A 19,089-nucleotide genomic window follows, 5' to 3' on the forward strand; every position below is an offset into this window, starting at 1 on the left:
AAGTGAAATGCTTCTTGCCATTTTGCAGCACATAAAGAAGGAATACAGACATAACATTAATAAGAGTTTTAAACATAAAGAACATCCCCCCACAATGGTTCCCATTATGAGGGAAGGCACAAAGTCCAGTCCCCAACCCCAGTTCACCCATAGTCGGGCCCATTGAGGCCTCCACAGTTGCCTCTACGGAGGCCCGATGTTCCTGGCCGTTCTCGCCGGGTGATGTTGCTCCGGCGTCGGGAGAATCCTCTCAGCGGCTTGGGAACCCTGGAATGGCTGCTTCCGTACTGGAGGCCGCGGCTTCCAAAGCCTACAATGCAGCGCCGGTTGGAGCTCCACAACTGGCGATCTCATCTAGAGATCCCAGGCTCCCGGTGTAAAGTTCAGCGCCGCCGCCCGCAGCCGGTCGCTCCACAGTCCCGCAGCTCCGTGATGTTTTCCTCAGCGATCTTCAGCTCACCGGAGCTCCAGCGCGGCGAACCGGGCAAGGCATCGCCCGCTCCGCGATAGAGCTCCAGCGCTGTGCCGCCGCCGAAGCCGAGGTTCTGGGCGGTCCCCGACAGGAAACGCCACTCCAGGCCCGCTGGTAGGCCGCGAGCAATAACTATTATTTTTGTTATTGCTCGACCTCCAAAAACTGGGGGATAATAATACAAGCCATCCCCACCAAAGTGGGAGGATATATCCCCTATCCCCCTCCCCCACCCCCCCCCCCCCCCCGGATTGATGCCAGTGCCTTCCACGGTACAGAGAATTTGACAAAAAAACTTTTAAATGTTATAACTTTTAAATTTTATAATTTCAAGTGCTATTGGTTTTTGTTTGTAGTTGGAAAAAGGGACAATAAATAATCATAACATTTCCTGATTATGGCAAAGTCATACAAATTATGTTTTGCTTGGGGGAAAAAATCAGAGTATTTTGAAAGTATGCGTTTTCATTTTGATTTGAATTTAGAATCATCAAACCATGACATTAATAAAGGGGCTATATGTTTGTGGAAACGTTACTTTTTAAAAAGTAAGACTTTCGAGAAATCTAAAGTGCATTAGAAATTAGAAATATACATTTCTATGCACTGAATCTCTTGCAGGTGAATCGAGGACCAGAGGACAGATTTAAGGTGAAGGGGGAAAAAAATTAATAGGAATCTGAGGGGTAACTTTTTCCACACAAAGGGTGGTGGGTGTAGGGAACAAGTTGCCAGAGGAGATCGTTGAGGCGGGAACTATCCCAACATTTAAGAAACAATAAGACTGATACATGGATAGGACTGATTTGGAGGGATATGGACCAAAAGCAGGTAGTATAGCTGGGACATGTTGGCAGGTGTGGCAAGTTGGGCCGAAGGGCCCGTTTTCACACTATCACTCTATGACAACATTCTCCACCATGTATGAATGCTTCAAAATCAAGTGGTTGAGTTTTATTGCCATATACTCAAGCATAGAAACATAGAAAATAGGTGCAGGAATAGGCCATTTGCCCCTTCGAGCCAGCACTGCCATTCAATATGATCACGGTTGTTCATCTAAAATCAGTACCCCCTTCCTGTTTTTCCCCCATATCCCTTGATTTCACTAGCTTCAAGAGCTAAATGTAACTCTCTCTTGAAAACATCCAGTGAATTGGCCTCCTGTGGCAGAGAATTCCACAGATTCACAAATCTCTGGGTGAAGAAAGTTTGTCCTCATCTCAGTCCTAAATGGCCTTCCCCTTATTCTTAAACTGTGACCCCTGATTCTGGACTCCCCCAACGTCGGGGACATTTTCCCTGCAGTTACAGTAAGTGAAAATCTAGCAGGCAAGTAGGATGCTTTCTCCAACCATCCCCATTTGAAGGCCACTATCTTCCACCACTTCTACCTAGTGCTTGGTACCTACTTCCAACAGCTATTGGTTGTCCTCCAGGATGCACCAAGCCGCAGCCTGGTCCATGCTGGTCACTAGGGCGAATTCAGCACAGAGACTCTCACGTCCGCGGCGCAACGCTTCCGATGGCCCGGGACTCTTGCAGTGAGGCTACTCCTTGGCCGGAGCTGCAGTGAGCGACTCGCCAGCCCGGTAAACACTCGCCAGCCACGGCTCCTCGCCGCTGCTTCTGCCTCCATCCCTCCCTCCGCCCGGGCTCTCCAGCACCTATGACCAGGTTACTCAGAGCACAGCAGTGCCTCGTCCACAGCCGGAAACATTGAAACATGTCTAGCCAACAAAGTGAGGGGGCTGCAGTCCCCCAGCCCCCCCCCCCCCCCCCCGGGTTCCACGACCCACGTATTTCATGTACTTTATTGTTATTTATAGTGCAAGACGTTTGGTAACTTTGTCAGTCAGGCAACTGTTGTGATGTCTGTTATAAAGGAATGCGACATTGTTGTCTACATTAAAAGTGGCAATTTCTGTGTAAAACATTGCAGTCGTGGTGTTGATTCCATTATCTGGAGATATATAAATTTGCTGTCTTATTTGTTTGAGTAAACTTTGTTGAACAACTCTAAATAATCTACACAAATTTGATATATCAATTACTCTGGCAATAATCTCACTGATCTGAATGCATAACTAAAAGAATCTCACTGTACCTTGGTACACGTGATAAAAAAGGAACCAATGAACTAACTTTAACAAGGATAGACTAAGCTTGCACCTTGACTTCTTTTTCAGGCTTCAAACCCCAGTCAGTTTGAGCATGATCGTGAAGTAACATGGCAACAAGGACATCTGCCCAATACAATTGCCTGTCATGGCCAAGTGGGAATCAACACGGATAGCCCTGATGAGGCATTGGTCGTGTGCGGCAATGTAAAAATAATGGGCACAGTCATGCATCCGTCTGACCAACGAGCAAAGGAGAATATCCATGAGGTATTACTGATACTGGAAATCAAACGTAAACAAAGCAGTTCAGGCAGCATTTAACATAGAAACATAGAAAATATTTGCAGGAGTAGGCCATTCGGCCCTTCGAGCCTGCACCGCCATTCGATATGATCATGGCTGATCATCCAACTCGGTATCCCATCCCTGCCTTCTCTCCATACCCCCTGACCCCTTTAGCCACAAGGGCCACATCTAACTCCCTCTTAAATATAGCATTTGTGGGAAAACGAACTACAGTTAATGTTTCAGGTCATTAATCAGGTGAAAGGTTTGCAGAGCTGCCTGATTTGCTGAATATTTTCTTTTTCATTGTAGGTTTACATTGTCCATAGTTTTTGCATCTGTACACTGTGAATGCCTTGATTATAATCGTGTATTGTCTTTCCACTGACTGGTTAGCTCAAAACAAAAGCTTTTCACTGTACCTCAGTACACATGATAATAAACTACATTAATCTAATTTAAATGATGCATAATGATTTATTTTTCTCTCAAATATGATTTTCAACAGATATATGGAAAACTTCCCTAATCTCTACCTAACTCAGGAGGTATTCAGGATCAGGCCTCTTCACATTTCTTGGCAGTCATTCAGTGGTATTTGAGTTGTGGGCTAACTAATGCCTACTGCTACACTACTTATAAAACTGCCATAGTGTAAGAGGCCAGACCACCTTAAACTCTGCTCTATATCAAGTGATCAGTCCTCACACCAGTCTCCACCATTTCTTAGCTAGACACAAAATGCTGAGTAACTCAGCAGAACAGGCAGCATCTCAGGATAGAAGGAATGGGTGACTTTTGGGGCCAAGCCACCATTTCTTGCCTGCCACTGTGACAGATAGATTTCCGTAATGCAGCCGCATTCAATGTATTGAAAGTTTTTGTTTATTTTGTAGGTGGACACTACTGAACAACTAAAAAGGATAACGCAAATGAGGCTCGTTGAGTATGACTATAAGCCTGACTTTGCATTAAAAATGGGAGTAGATTGTGCTCATGGAACTGGTAATGCGTCAAGTTTTCATCACAGACAATTCAATGAAATCTGCTACTTGTGTGCTTTTGTAGCAAATGCTAATGGGACAGGTCCACCACCGATTTTCCAGCATACTTGGTTCCAGAGCCTTGCCGTATTATCCATTTTGCCAGACCAACAGAGGTCATGGCCTCGGTTGGGGTGAGGTGGGGATGGGGGCTGAGATATTATGGGAATGGATCTGCCGCCTCTGGATGGGCCGGAATTCCAGAGCCACGGCCGCAGGGGGGGCAAACTTGCGTACCTGGCCTAGGTTCCACATTTATGGGGGGACTTCTGGGGGGATTTCAAATGCGGTCTTGTAATCTTGTCCAGCTTATAGGAGGCACTGAACCACTAGTTGCCAGAAAATTGGTGGTGGACCTGCACCACTAAAGGTAGATGAATTTCACAAGGATAGTGAAAATGAATGAAGGCGTCTTAGTGTACAGGTCCTCCTCAGCTTACAAATGCCCGATTTATGTAAGGCCTGTCCATGTGAAAGAGCACTTGGGAAACTAGCGCGTGGATTGGCTGGCTGCTGCGTGACTTCAGGTGACCATATCCAACTCCCAAAAGATACATTCTACTTTATACATTGAAATCCATTTATTGATTCCTTTCCAAAGACATGCCATTCAGGCCACTAGCAATATCCTTTTTACTGTATACCCACCAATGGTATTGAAAACCGTGTCTGCAGTAAAATCTTGCAAAAGGATATAATTAGTGGCTTGAGATATGGCTAAATTTGTCAATATAAGTTTTATCATTAAGAATGAGATTTCAAATGCTATCTGTTTCACAGACTATTTATTCCTATGAAACAGCCCATCTCCGCAGGCATTGTTTGTCATGTAGCAATTTGGTTCACAGCCACATTTCCGTCTTGTAAACTGTTCAAATTGTGAACGTAGTTCATTCATATCCGGGAAGGATCTGTTGATAGAATAGACTTGAAAGTGTAACTCTGATTTTTTTTTTTTGTGTTGTATTTTCCCATAAATATTCAAGAGTATTAAAATGGCATGCCTCAATTTATCTTGTGTTTTATTAATCCTATTAACGTGTGAAGGAGAGAAGGGTGAATAACCTGAACGTTCTAAATTGCTGTGTGTATGAGGCTCCTCTGTTGAATGGTCGTTTACCTTTTCTACAATAGAAATTTAGATTTGTCAAGATTTTGAGTAATTCTATTATTTACTTTGAATATGATTTTACTAATATTTATTCACAGTTGTATTGGTGTATCAACTTTTGCTGAACTTTTGTCTTGCATATTATACAGAAGTCAACTGTTCAACCGTGTAATTTGATACCTCTGGGTTTTGCTTCTGACTGTATGTTGTTGTGTGGAATGGTAACACTTGCTCTGCCATGTTCTTGCATGAGATTTTAAGCTGTTGCTTTCAAACTCATGGAAGAACATGGGATAGCTGAAGGTCAGGAACTACTAATGAAAGTTGATGGGGCAAAGATGAGAATGCTGTTTCTATTCTAGTCAGTAGCATAGTGTGCACAATTAACTTCAACAGGAATTGTTAACTTTGCCAACTTGCAGCACCCACCACTCCCTCCAACACTTTTTTTTTTAATACTGAGACACACTTTGCTAAATATTCATGCTTACACACATGCCATGTCCAAAATGAAGAGTCTGTAATTTTAGGTGATTATTAACTTAATAAGAAATTCTAGAGTAAGTTCTCTACTCAGAAAGTACCGTAATCAGAGTCTGGAACATCTACCCACGTTGAGTAGCAGGCCAAAATTGTATGAATGCTTTGATGCAGAAATCACTTAGGTTCACAAGAAAGGCATCTGATATTTTCTGGTATTGATGATCATTTTATTTACTGCCATTACAGTTGTTTGAATGAAAGTTTAGTGTTTGGTGTGTGTAGGGGAAAGTGATAGCAATTTGGTCACGGGCTTTGATTGTATTGTATTGTATTGTATTCAAATTTATTGTCATTGTCTCAATTAGAGACAACGAAATGAATTTCCCTTTACAGTCAGTATCATAAAAGTTGATAAATAATAAATAATAAAACATATTAAAAATAAAATAGAATTAAAAAAAAAAGCACAAACACAAAGTCCACGACACAACATAACACAATGGCACCAAGGTGAGGAAGGCACCATAGTCCAGCCAGCCTCCCCTCCGATCTTCCCAGATGTTCACCCGTGGTCGGGGTCTTCCGAGCACCCGCAGTCGCCACCCCGGGCGGCCCGATGCTCAGGCCCTCTCGCCGGGCTGATGGAACGCCGACGCCGAACCCCGACGGTGAAAATCCTCCTCAGCGGCCCGGACCTCCCGAGCAGCCGCTTCCCACCGGATTCCGCAGCTCCCGAGTCCGCAGGCCGAGCCGGGCAGAGTCGCAGGACCCCACGATGTTTGTCTGTTGTACAGCTGGGAAGGTTCTGTCCGGTTTGTCACATTGTCTGGCCAGCAGTCATCTCTGGTCACTCCTAGTCCCTGACAGCAGAGGGGAAGATTAAAAATTATGTATAGGAAAGAACTGCAGATGCTGGTTTAAGCCAAAGATAGACCCAAAAAGCTGGAGTAATTCAGCGGGACAGGCAGCATCTCTGGAGAGAAGGAATGGGTGATGTTTCGGGTCGAGACCCTTCTTCAGATCGATTAAAAATTATGTTCTTCCACTAGTCATCAGAACCATTCAGGACAAATGTTTTTTTGGTTCTTTAAGCTCTCCCTTTCCCCCCCAACCCCCTCCCTGGCAAACTTTCTGGCAAAACTTTGTAGGAACATCTTTCCATTCACAATTATTCAAAAATAAAAAACTTATTGTCGTTGCTATAGAAAAAATGTTTAACATGTAAATATTAAATAGTCAAACACCTCATAATATAATAATAATAATAATAATATATCTTTTATTGTCATTGCACGTCAGTGCAACGAGATTTAGTGTGCAGCTCCACTGATGTACAAGAAAGGTAAATAAATACAATACATAAATAAACAAGCTGAATTGATTGACGTGACCATCTGAGGGAGACTGTCCAAAGGGGGTGGGTGGGGGGGCACTCGTTAGGGCCGGTTCAGAGCCGCTATAGCTCTTGGGATGAAACTGTTCCTGAGTCTGGAGATTCGGGCGTAGAAGGCCTTGTAACGTCTGCCGGAGGGAAGTAGTTGAAACAGACCGTGGCAGGGGTGTGATGAGTCCTTATGGATGCTGAGGGCCTTCCTGAGGCACCGCGTGTGGTAGATGCCCTCCAAGGCTGGTAGCTCTGTCCCGATGATCCTCTGCGCTCTGTTGACGATGCGCTGAAGAGCTCTCCTCTCCGCCTCCGTGCAGCTGAGATACCACACAGAGATGCCATACGTTAGTATGCTCTCTGTGGTGCAGCGGTAGAATGTTGTCAGCAGCTGTTGGGGCAGACCAGTCTCCTCATTAGTACATACCTAGAAGCAATTCACAGAAATCACAGTTGCATTTTCAATATAAATACACATCAGTTAAATGAATTAATACAAAATGTACTACTGGAAACTTTCTCATCTCCTTGGAGCCAATTCTCTCCATTGCATTGAACAGAATCTCTGAACCTGGCATTAGATTTTCCAGATTAATTGTTGAGTCAGAATGACAGTGTTGACAACCTCCCAGGAAATTCAGGATTTCCAGGATAACATGAGTGATTTTTAGAAATGTCGCAGTTTGCTAGTCTTTCTTTCCCTTCAAAAATGTTGTGCTCCACTCAGGTACTTGGAAAATTAATTTTAACGGCTACCACAGAAGTGATATTCAATGGTTTAGAGGGATAGGGACCTGGCATGTGGGACTAGTGTAGGTGGAGCATGTGTAGGAAGGAACTGCAGATGCTGGTTTAAACCAAAGAGAGACACAAAAAGCTGGGGTAACGGTTCAGACAACATTTCTGGAGAAAAGGAATAGGTGATTCTTTTGGGTCAAGAACCTTCTTCAGACTATCTTGGTTGGCAAGGGCAAGCTAGGCTCTACGGCCTTTTTCCATGCTGCATGACTCTATAACTTCTGGCAGTTTTGAAACTAATTTAATGCCTGAACATCGTAAAGAAATCAAGTATAAAATGTTAATAAACTAAATCAATAGTAGGTTAAAACCGTGGATAATATTCTATGTCTGTTAGAAATGAGTTTCATCTTTCTATGCTTGAAAATTAATGCTCTTAACACTAATGCATTGGTCAGTTTAATGGTATGCCATGATCTTCATGGGCCTTTTTTGTTTCTCTATGTAGGTATGATAGCACAAGAAGTGAAGGAGATTTTGCCAGCAGCAGTAAAAGAGGTTGGTGATGTGACCTACACCAATGGAGAGAAGATCGAGAACTTCCTCATGGTTGATAAAGTAATGGAAATTAGTATTTCTAATATTTGTGATTGATTTGTAATAGGAAATATTGACTAGTGCTTCAGGCTTCATCTTGCACCTTTAATGAAGCGATTTTTTTGTATTCAAATCAAATTTCCCTTGCATGCTTAATTAGTTTAAGAGTTACCATGAGGTCACATTGGATACCACATCACTTTGATTAAGGTCATAAAAGATCTTACAATATTATTATGAATGACAAGACTGTTTAGAGCATCAGATACCCAGCAAAATACAAGCTGATATTCATGGTTCAATATTTGAGCACACGTTAAAAAGAGTAAATGAAGTTAATTTATCAAGTGCCTTTCATCTCCTAATTATTATTATTTTAATTTTTTAAGTATTCATTCTGGAGGCTTTAAATACATGACTAATTCCTGAATTGCAAATTATGCTTCTAGGTTTCAGGTCTAGTTTCTTATTTGTGTAATGCCCTTTGTATATTTCCCTTTACCTATTATTTAAACATTAAAAGAGCCTTCTATCGTGGCAGAATTTGCTTTCATTTGGCTTTCCCACGTTTTATACGGAGGCCCAGGAAAAGTACATCCAGCCATCTCCCACCTTAACAGCAAATTTGTATCTTCCTACTTCCCGTTTAATAGGTATTGACTTTACCGATTTTCTTTTCTATATGATCTCAATTCAATCTGCCAGATTATGATATGATCTTGTGTCGGACGCAACTGCAGGTGCAGGTTTACACTGAAGATAGACTCAAAATGCTGGAGTAACTCAGCGGGACAGGCAGCATCTCTGGGGAGAAGTAATGGGTGACGTTTTGGGTCAAGACCTTTCTTCAGTCTGATGAAGAACTGAAGTCTCAAACCTAAATGTCACACATGCCTTCTCTCCAGAGATGCTGCCTGTCCTGCTGAGTTACTCCAGCATTTGTGTCTATGATATGATCTTGCTGTGATGTTACTGGTTCCCAAGGTACAACTATTTTGCAAGCAGTAAACTTGAGGGCAATACTTGAGAAATTCTGGCTTCTCGTTTCAGTAAATCCGACAAGTTGACTTTGATGTTGCCAGTCACTTGGCCACAGAAAGAACGTCTACATTTTCAGTAGTTTTAATTTACATTAGTAATTCCAATAGAATGGAAAGAAAGGAATCATTTTCTATATGGATGCCTGGATTTGTACTTCTGTTACCTGAAATAGGATCTTTCTGTTCCCTAGGATCAAATTTTCATGGAAAATGTTGGTGCCGTGAAGGAGTTGTGCAAGTTGAATGACAATTTGGAAAAAAGAATTCAAGAGTTAGAAGTCTGGAACAACAATCTTGCCAAACTGAAGCAAAATGGGAGCAGAAACTCCACAATGAGTGAGAAATACAGGAGAAGGTGTATATATGCTACAATTTCTATGTTCTATTAATTAACTTCTTTAGAATTAATGTTATGCGAATGTGGCACAAATTGGATAGACTCACTGAATGAAATCAAGTGTTAGTTAAAGGGGAAATATGGTTATTATATCATCATGCACTAGATAAACTATTCTAACAAGGATGTCTGCCGGATAAAAAAACAACAAATGTCAGTGTAATGATGAGAATATTTGTTAATCACTCAGAAAAATAAGGAAAACAAAAGAAGCAGCATGTTGTTAGCAAGAAATAAAGCACATTAAGTTTCTTTACTCAATATTTCTGTTACCCCAGCAATATATCATTCAAAACATTGTTCCACGAATACTTGCAATTAACTGACAAGTCAGTGGTATTCTATATTATGATTCATTATATTGTAGATTATTATTTTAATTGCACAAAAAAATACTGCTTCATGTCTGCTGCAGGACAAAATAGTTTCAATTTTCTAGAATGGAGAACTGTTATATTTGGATTAATGCGAGATATATAATTTCCCTGCTCCTTAAAAATCAATGATTCATCTGATTTTGTGGAAATGAGAACATTCCTGCAACGGCATCATCTGTTTTTGGTCCTTGTAATGCATGTGGCAAACAATGCAGCGTTTTGTATTTTCTTTTTCTAGTGTGTAGCATTAATGTAATGATGGCATTATGGCTGTGGCCAAGAGAAGAGGTGGCTCTCCGGCGGCATGGAACAGCATGTATAAGATGGGCCAAAGGGCCTGTTTCTGTGCTGCATTGGTCTATTATGCTATCCATCTTGTCACTCCTTTCCTCCAGACATGCTGCCTGACTCGCTGAGTTACTCCTGCAGTTTGTGTCTGTTCAACAGAATGAACTAATATTGACATCATTTGAGGTTGAAGACCCCTTGTCGACTATGGACGTTATCTCTGTTTCTCTTCCAGCCGATGCGATCTGACCTGCTGAGAATTTCCAGCATTTTCTGCTTCTGTTTTATATTTTTTGTATCTGCAGTTTTATTAAACGTTCACATTTGTAAATCATATGATTATGAAATAGCGATGGATCTAGGCTGCAAACTTGCTCCCACAAATTTCCAACTATTTCCACTGATGTTTGATATTTCTAATTCACCCTAAAAATATAATTTCTAAATCCACCCGATTCCTACCACCCCACCCATCCGTGGATGAAGGAATTTACCTGCACATGTTTGTTCTTTGATAAAACAGAAACATGTTTATTCAATCCACCTTTCACCTGCAGGGGGCAGAAAGCCTACTCACCTTATAGCTGTGGCTCACACACTATATCCAATTGTACAGGACGCAGTGATAGGACAAGGTAAGACAAATGCAATTTTATTAATATCCAATGTTAATTATCAATGTTTAGTTACTGCCCAGGAGCCAACCCATTACAACCCAGGAATGGCACAGTGGTAGAGTTGTTGCCTTACAGTGCCAGAGCCCCAGGTTCAATCCTGACCTCGGGTGCTGTCTGGGCAGAGTATGTACCTTCTCCCTCTGACTGTGTGGGTTTTTCCAGGTGCTCTGGTTTCTTCCCACATTCCAAAGATGTGCAGGTTTGTAGGTTAATTGGTATATTGTCCCTAGTGTGTAGGATAGAACTAGTGTACGGATGATCACTGGTCTGCATCGACTCGGTGGGTCGAAGGGCCTGTTTCCACTCTGTATCTCCAAACTAAAACAATGCAAATTGGACGAACAGCACCTCATATTTCGCTTGGGCAGCTTACAACCCAGCGGTATGATCTCACTAATTTCAAGTAACCCTTGCTTTCCCTCACTATCCCTCCCCCGCCCTAGTTCTCCAACTAGTTTCACTGTCCTTCTGATTAATTTTACTGATTGTATGTATCCTTGTCACCTTCCCCTCAGCTAGCCATGAATCATTTTACATAAGGTACACAAAAATGCTGGAGAAACTCAGCGGGTGCAGCAGCATCTATGGAGCGAAGGAAATAGGTAACGTTTCAGGCCGAAACCCTTCTTCAGACTGATAGGGGGTGGCGGGGAGAAGGAAGGAAAAAGGAGGAGGAGGAGCCCGAGGGCTGGGGGATGGGAGGAGACAGCTCGAGGGCTAAGGAAGGGGAGGAGACAGCAAGGGCTAACAAAATTGGGAGAATTCAATGTTCATGCCCGCCGGATGCAGGTTCCCCAAGCGGAATATGAGGTGCTGTTCCTCCAATTTCCGGTGTTGCTCACTCTGGCAATGGAGGAGACCCAGGACAGAGAGGTCGGATTGGGAATGGGAGGGGGAGTTGAAGTGCTGAGCCACCGGGAGGTCAGGTAGGTTCTTGCGGACCGAGCGGAGGTGTTTGGCGAAACGATCGCCCAACCTCCGCTTAGTCTCACCGATGTAGATCAGCTGACATCTAGAGCAGCGGATGCAGTAGATGAGGTTGGAGGAGATACAGGTGAACCTCTGTCGCACCTGGAACGACTGCTTGGGTCCTGGAATGGAGTCGAGGGGGGAGGTAAAGGGACAGGTGTTGCATTTCTTGCAGTTGCAACGGAAAGTGCCCGGGGACGGGTTGGTACGGGAGGGAAGGGAAGAATTGACAAGGGAGTTGCGGAGGGAGCGTTCTTTGCGGAAGGCAGACATTGGGGGAGATGGGAAGATGTTTTACATCATTTTACATAGTCTGATTTGATCCTTCGCTTTCACACCTTACCCTTCCATACCTCTAGTCTCCCTCTCCCCTGACCCTCATTCTGAAGAATGGTCCAGACCCGAAATGTCACCCATTACTTCTCTCCAGAGATGCTGGCTGTCCCGCTGAGTTACTCCAACATTCTGTGTCTTTCTTCAGTAAACTGAACAACTGCTGCCACGAGTGATCAGCATGTGTATTAGGATATCCATCTCGTGGGGGAGGGGGAGGGAGGGGTGGGTGTTAACACTGATATTTCTGTATCCATGCCTTTATTTTTCCCCGACATATTTTGTTCATAAAAACCGATGAATATACAAACAGGACATTTTATTATCTTCATTCATTTTACCAGGTACATCCCTGCTTTCACTTACCATATTCACAAGACTCCATTGTCAGCTCATCTTGCTGAAATACAGACAGATGCATTTTCATCAATATTGTCTTATGTCTGTCATTGAACAAAATAAAATAGACACAAAAAGCTGGAGTAAGTCAGCGAGTCAGGCAGCATCTCTGGAGAAAATGAATTCATATGCCTGAAGAAAGATTTAAACTGGAAACGCCACCTATTCCTTTTCTCCAGAGATGCTGCAGTTGTACAGAGCCCTAGTGAGACCACACCTGGAGTATTGTGTGCAGTTTTGTTCCCCTAATTTGAGGAAGGACATTCTTGCTCTTGAGGGAATGCAGCGTAGGTTTACAAGGTTAATTCCCGGGATGGCGGGACTGCCATATTCTGAGAGAATGGAGCAGCTGGGCTTGTACACTCTGGAGTTTAGAAGGATGAGAGGATATCTCATTGAAACATATAAGATTGTTAAGGGTTTGGACACGCTAGAGGCAGGAAACATGTTCCTGATCTTGGGGGAGTCCAGAACCAGGGACCACAGTTTAAGATTAAGGAGTAAGCCATTTAGAACGGAGACGAAGAAACACTTTTTCTCACAGAGAGTTGAGTGTGGAATTCTCTGCCTCAGAGGGCGGTGGAGGCAGGTTCTCTGGATGCTTTCAAGAGAGCTAGATAGGGCTCTTAAAAATAGTGGAGTCAGGGGATATGAGGAGAAGGCATGAATGGGGTACTGATTGGGATGATCAGCCATGATCATATTGAATGGCAGTGCTGGCTCGAAGGGCCGAATGTCTGATCTGCTGAGTTACTCCAGCATTTTGACTATCTTTGGTGTAAATCAGCATATGCAGTTACTTCCTACATATGGAACAAAATAATTATCACGTTTGACAATTATTACTCTTAACGGGATTTAAACAGATCATTTTCTGTTATCAAGACTCTGAGCACAGACTCTCAATTGGACAGTTCAGATGCTGCCTGACCTCTTTAGTTCAAACATACATTACATGAAGATCTCCAACCACTGAAAATGTTTCTAACTTGATCACCTAAGAGTAAAAATCCAAATAAAATTGCTCAATCTGCCATCCGTGGAATAGACGCTTAAATTGAGACATTTTTGTTTTACAGCATGATTAGTCGATTGGGCAGTTTAGTAACTGCGGAGAGTCCTGTCATGACCAAGCACAAGGTATGTGAAAGCAGCAGAGACCCGTCGTGTTTTTGTGTGTCCTTTCTCAATGTTGAAAAGTAGTCAAGATTTGTTTGGAATTGCAATATAATTTCTGTCGCCATATCCTTGAGTTCCCTTAATATTGCAATATTCCTCATTACTGTGATCCTAGAAAACACAAACTGAGGAACAGCTCTTGTGATAAACAAATGCCATAAAACTTTGCATACAAAGAAAGAATCCAATTAGAAATATTTTATTAAAAGGTTAAACTGATCATTTAAAATCAATTTTACATGGAAAAAATTGTTATTCAGCGATTTTATATAATTATATAACTATATACAAAAGTCAATTAATACCTAAAAATCAAAAATAACTGAGATTCTTAAAGAAAGTAAAAATGTATGTACCTTACACAGCTTTAAGACATCTCAAAACTTTTGGAGTATGGTCGCTGTTGTGACTCAGGAAATCTTACAGTGAACTACATCTGTGGTCTTTGATGAGAAATGCTAACCTTGCTTCTTTTTCTATGGTTGTTACCTGACCTGATGATTGTTTCCAACATGCTTTGATTTTTCTCCTACAAGTAGCATGAGATAAATAACTAAACCATCTATATTTTAGTTGCTTGAGGAAGGAAGGTCAAAAGTTTGATTCAAACTTAGATTGAAGTAAATTTAAACTTTTTATCTCAGTGGCAATAGGAATTCAAACAACCAAATTCAAGCCTTGTGGGCAAAGTCAAAGAATAAACTGAGCAAATGGATTTAAAATTGTCCCTCACAGAACACATTGTCGAAAATATGCTAAGGTGCATCCGGTGGCACAGTGCGCAGCAGTAGAGTTGTTGCCTAATAGCGCCAGAGACCCAGGTTTGATTCTGACTGCAGGTGCTGTCTGTACGGAGTTTGTACGTTCTCCCTGTGACCGTGTGGATTTTCTCTGGTTGCTCCAGTGTCCTCCCGCACACCAAGGACGTACAGGCTTATAAGTTAATTAGGTTTGGTAATATTGTAAATTGTCCACAGTGTGTAGGATTGTGCTGGTGTACGGGGATCGCTGATTAGGGCAGACTTGGTGGATGAAGGGCCTGTTTCCATGCTGTATCTGAAGTCTAAAGTGGTGCGCAAGAACCACGATATTGCTGAAATTAGCACTTCCCTGCAATACTCCATATCAATAGTGGAATTAGATTGAAGTATTTTGTTACTATTTTGAAGAATTTCCAGTTCTTTGATCGCTATTACAAGAAAATATCATATTCTATACAGATTTTCACATAAAGGTTAGTGGTGTACTTAGGGGATCGGTGCTGGGTCCATTTTTGTTTGTGCTTTAGATCAATGATTTGGGTGAGAATGTACAAGGCATGATTAGTAAGTTTGCAGATAACACTAAAATGAGTGGTATTGTAGATAGTGCAGATGGTTATCAAATATTATAGCAGAAACTTGATCAGCTGGGCAAGTGGGCTGAGGAATGGCAAATGGAGTTTCATGCAAGCTTTTGGCCCATTGACCTTCATCAGTCAGGGTATTGAGCATGGAAGTTGGCATGTTATGTTACAGTTGTACATCATGTTGGCGAGGCCCCTTTTGGAGTAGGGTGTTCATTTTGGTCACCCTGCTATTGGAAGGATGTTGTTAAGCTGTAAAGAATGCAGAGAAGATTTACGAGGATGTTACCAGGACTTGAGGGTCTGAACTATAGGGAGAGGTTTGGGGCTAGGACATTTTTCCTTGGGACACGGGAGGCTGAGAGGTGATCCTATGGGGATGTATATAATCATGAGGGATATAGGTTGGGTAAAGGCACAAAGTCTTTATCCAGAGTAGGGGATTAAAGAACCAGAGGACATAGGTTCAAGATGAGGGGGGAAAGATTTAATAGAAATCTGAGGGGCAACTTTTCACACAAAGGATGGTGGGTATATGGAAGAGGAGGTAGTTGAGACAGGTATTGTAGCACCATTTAAAGAACATTTGGATAAGTACATGGATAGGAAAGGTTTAGATGAACATTGGCCAATCGAGGGCAGGTGGGTTAGTGTACAGGGGGCATCTTGGTCAGCATAGCCAAGTTAGGCTGACAGGCCTATTTTCATGCTGCTCGACTGTGCCAATATGATTATTTTCCTTGGAATTTGTGTAGTGTTGATATTTTAGTAATAAAACTTGATCTCATTTCAAGAAAGTGTCTGATGTCAGTAAATAAATTAATCCAGAAGCACCAATTGTTTTCACTTTTTGTCATCCAGGCCTATGTTAAACAAGACTGTTTTCCACAAAAGATTTTCCAAATTGTCATCACGACCTTGCTGGCTGTCATGGCCTTTAGGTAAGCATAGTATTTACAAAATACAATTACTAATTAGTTGCAATCCTTTAAAAAAAAAAAATTTGTCATCCATGCTCAGCATTTTTCTTTTCCCGTGTTCTGGGTAACAGTTACGTTTCACATGTTTCATACAGCTCTGTTTCTTCTCGTGTTCCCTGTCAGGGCAAGTGCTGAAACACTCTTCTCCCTTTTGTAACTCATTAGCAGGCCTGTCAATGGAATCAAAATTGGATGTGATCTTAAAGGACATCCCCTCTTCTTTAAATAACAATAGTTTTCCTGACAATGGGTGCGGAAAAAGTACTTGGTTTCCATGATCAAAATGTATACCATTTATATTAAGATGCATTTTTAATTTATCTCTCTGCTCTATCTCCTCCTGCCAACCCTTCACCCCAAATCATTGAAGTTTTCAGTGGCTGGTCGATAATCCCCTCCTACAGTTAATTCCAATTTGAATATCTCCTCAAATGATTTGGTTAATTCCAATTTGAATATTTCCCACTGAATTCCAATGGACTCTGAGGGGCAACTTTTCACACATATATGTGGGTATATGGAACGAGCTGCCAGAGGAGATAGTTGAGGCACAGACTATAACATTTAAAATAAATTTGGCCAAGTACATGGATAGGAAAGGTTTTGGGGGATATGGGCCAAACACGGGCAAGTGGGACTAGCGTTGATGGGGCATCTGGTTGGCTTGGGCAAGTTAAGCTGAATGGCCTGTTTCCATACTGTATGACTCTATAGTTTAATGACACAGTGTTGGAGTAATATCTTGCACTTTGCATCTCGTAAGTGCTGGAGCGATATCTCTGGAGAACATAGATAGGTGAAGGTTTGGGTCGGGACCCTTCTTCAGACTGATTCTTTTTTACTTCTGTCATAACATTTGAAAATAGGTTTCACACTTATATGTAATGTAAATGAGTTACGTGCTTTACTTTATATGTTATAATCCACCCAGGCCGTGATCCGACCAAAAAAAATCACTGGGAGAAATTTGCGATCCATCTAACAGCAATAGCACTCAGGATTTCTTACATGAGATGCTAGAATCCTGAATGTGTTTTAGTTTATGTTTTTAATCTTATGGTTTTGCAAGGTGATATATTGAAACAACCTTTTTTTTGTACTCACCAAATCTGGCATTTCTTAATAACTCCAGAATTATTCCAGAAATACTTCAGGATTACATATGAAAACATTTAGTTATTGAATCAATTGAAAACTTTACTTGCATTTGTTCTAAATTGATTTTATATAAGGAAAGACTGTGGCGTTCATATACTGTTTGTCATTGGTTCAATGTGTGACAAATAACATATGTTTTTATTTTTGACAGTATTATTTTGGTATCTACACTCTATGTGCTAACTTTGAGTGATGAGAGAAATGATATCAATCATTTCAATAGCAGGTAAATACTTTCCCTTTAAACTTCTGTTCTTGATGGTACAGGTGCACAACCTTTTATCCGAAGATCCAAATAACGAAAACCTCCGAATAGCGGACATTTTTTCGGTCCTTGAAGAAAGGTCCTTGAAAACGTTCACCGAGGGCGACCCGCAGAGGTGACAGCGGAACCTCCGGTCGGTCCTCGAAGAAAGGGGAACTAAATCCCCATTCATAAAAGAGAAGGTGAGGGTATATTGCGCGGGAGGGTTAATAATTGACAATATGCTGCTGCCTGCCCGCTGAGTTAAAAAGTTCCCACGGTAGACTCACGATACACAGTGTATCGTGAGTCTTGCGTGGAAACTTTTTAACTCAGCGGGCAGGCAGCAGCAGATTGTCGCTCCCTTCAGTTTCACCCCACCTACACCCCTCTGCTTCCCGGCCATGTGTGTGACCCCTTCCCTCCCCTCTCCAGCTCCCCGCTCATTGCACCGGCGCGGGGGCTTTGCACTGTCTTCACGTCGGCACTGCCAGCAGGTCAGTGCCAGTCACCGGAGACGTCGGGACCAACGGGACACCGACCCCCAGGCCCACTGCAAGCACGGAGATCCCAGGGACCCACAGCCAGCAGCAATTCCAGCCCAGCCCCGCTCCAATTCCAGAGGAACACGTAGGGGCAGAAGCTGATGGTGTGCAAGGTACGTCTTGTTCTTGGGGTGGTGGATGAGGGGGCGCAGCTCGGGCTGTGGGCGAACTGCCACTTGTCGCCTTAGCGGCCCATCGGGGAGCGGATTCCTCTGGAGTTGGAGGGGGAGGGGGGTATTGTGCTGTTTGATCGCCCCCTGCTATCCCAGGGACAGGGAGACACAGCGGCTTTTTAGACTGGTGGGCAATCACTTCCAAAGTTCTGCCCACACAGTCAGTACACCTCTCCTACACTGCATTTCATACAAACATTTATTCTGCAAGAAAAAACTACATTGAAGACTCAAACTCGCGACCGAGTAACTGCCGGGATCGAGGCGCAAACTCGCGACCTTGTGGATATGAGCCGAGCACTCTACCACTGAGCCAGCCGTTAAAATCTATGCTAAAAAATTTCCATTCTGAAGGCCGACAAATTCTGAATTACGAAAAGTGTCTGGTCCCAAGGCTTTCGGATAAAAGGTTGTGCACCTATATCTGGAACTCCTCTGGAGCACCATATTGCTGTCTCTAATGAAATAAAAAATGATCATTGACGTGGTTTGGAGAAGCTGAATCCCTGAAAGATGTTTTTATAACAGTAGTTTTCCTGTTACAGCTGTATTTCAGAAGTGTTGAGCACCAGTGGACAAACTACTGATACTTCACATACAACTTTGCCAGGTAGATTATTTCACTGAAGAAGGGTTTCGGCCCGAAACGTTGCCTATTTCCTTCGCTCCATAGATGCTGCTGCATCCGCTCAGTTTCTCCAGCTTTTTTGTGTACCTTCGATTTTCCAGCATCTGCAGTTCCTTCTTAA

General features: G+C 42.5%; 1 protein-coding gene across 1 annotated transcript in view; it reads left to right on the forward strand.

The window, feature by feature from the left end:
- myrfl (myelin regulatory factor like) overlaps positions 1–19,089 on the forward strand; it is a 55,640-nt gene that overhangs the window by 24,664 nt on the left and 11,887 nt on the right. The window contains exons 11-19 of the mRNA XM_033038384.1: positions 2,662–2,862; positions 3,777–3,885; positions 8,148–8,257; positions 9,468–9,631; positions 10,896–10,973; positions 13,796–13,856; positions 16,102–16,181; positions 17,530–17,604; positions 18,886–18,950. Of these exons, the coding sequence (XP_032894275.1) occupies positions 2,662–2,862; positions 3,777–3,885; positions 8,148–8,257; positions 9,468–9,631; positions 10,896–10,973; positions 13,796–13,856; positions 16,102–16,181; positions 17,530–17,604; positions 18,886–18,950 (943 nt within the window). The remainder of the gene's footprint in view (positions 1–2,661; positions 2,863–3,776; positions 3,886–8,147; positions 8,258–9,467; positions 9,632–10,895; positions 10,974–13,795; positions 13,857–16,101; positions 16,182–17,529; positions 17,605–18,885; positions 18,951–19,089) is intronic.

The sequence above is a fragment of the Amblyraja radiata genome, chromosome 19 (genome assembly GCF_010909765.2).
Source record: "Amblyraja radiata isolate CabotCenter1 chromosome 19, sAmbRad1.1.pri, whole genome shotgun sequence".
In the NCBI taxonomy this organism is placed as follows: Eukaryota; Metazoa; Chordata; class Chondrichthyes; order Rajiformes; family Rajidae; genus Amblyraja; species Amblyraja radiata.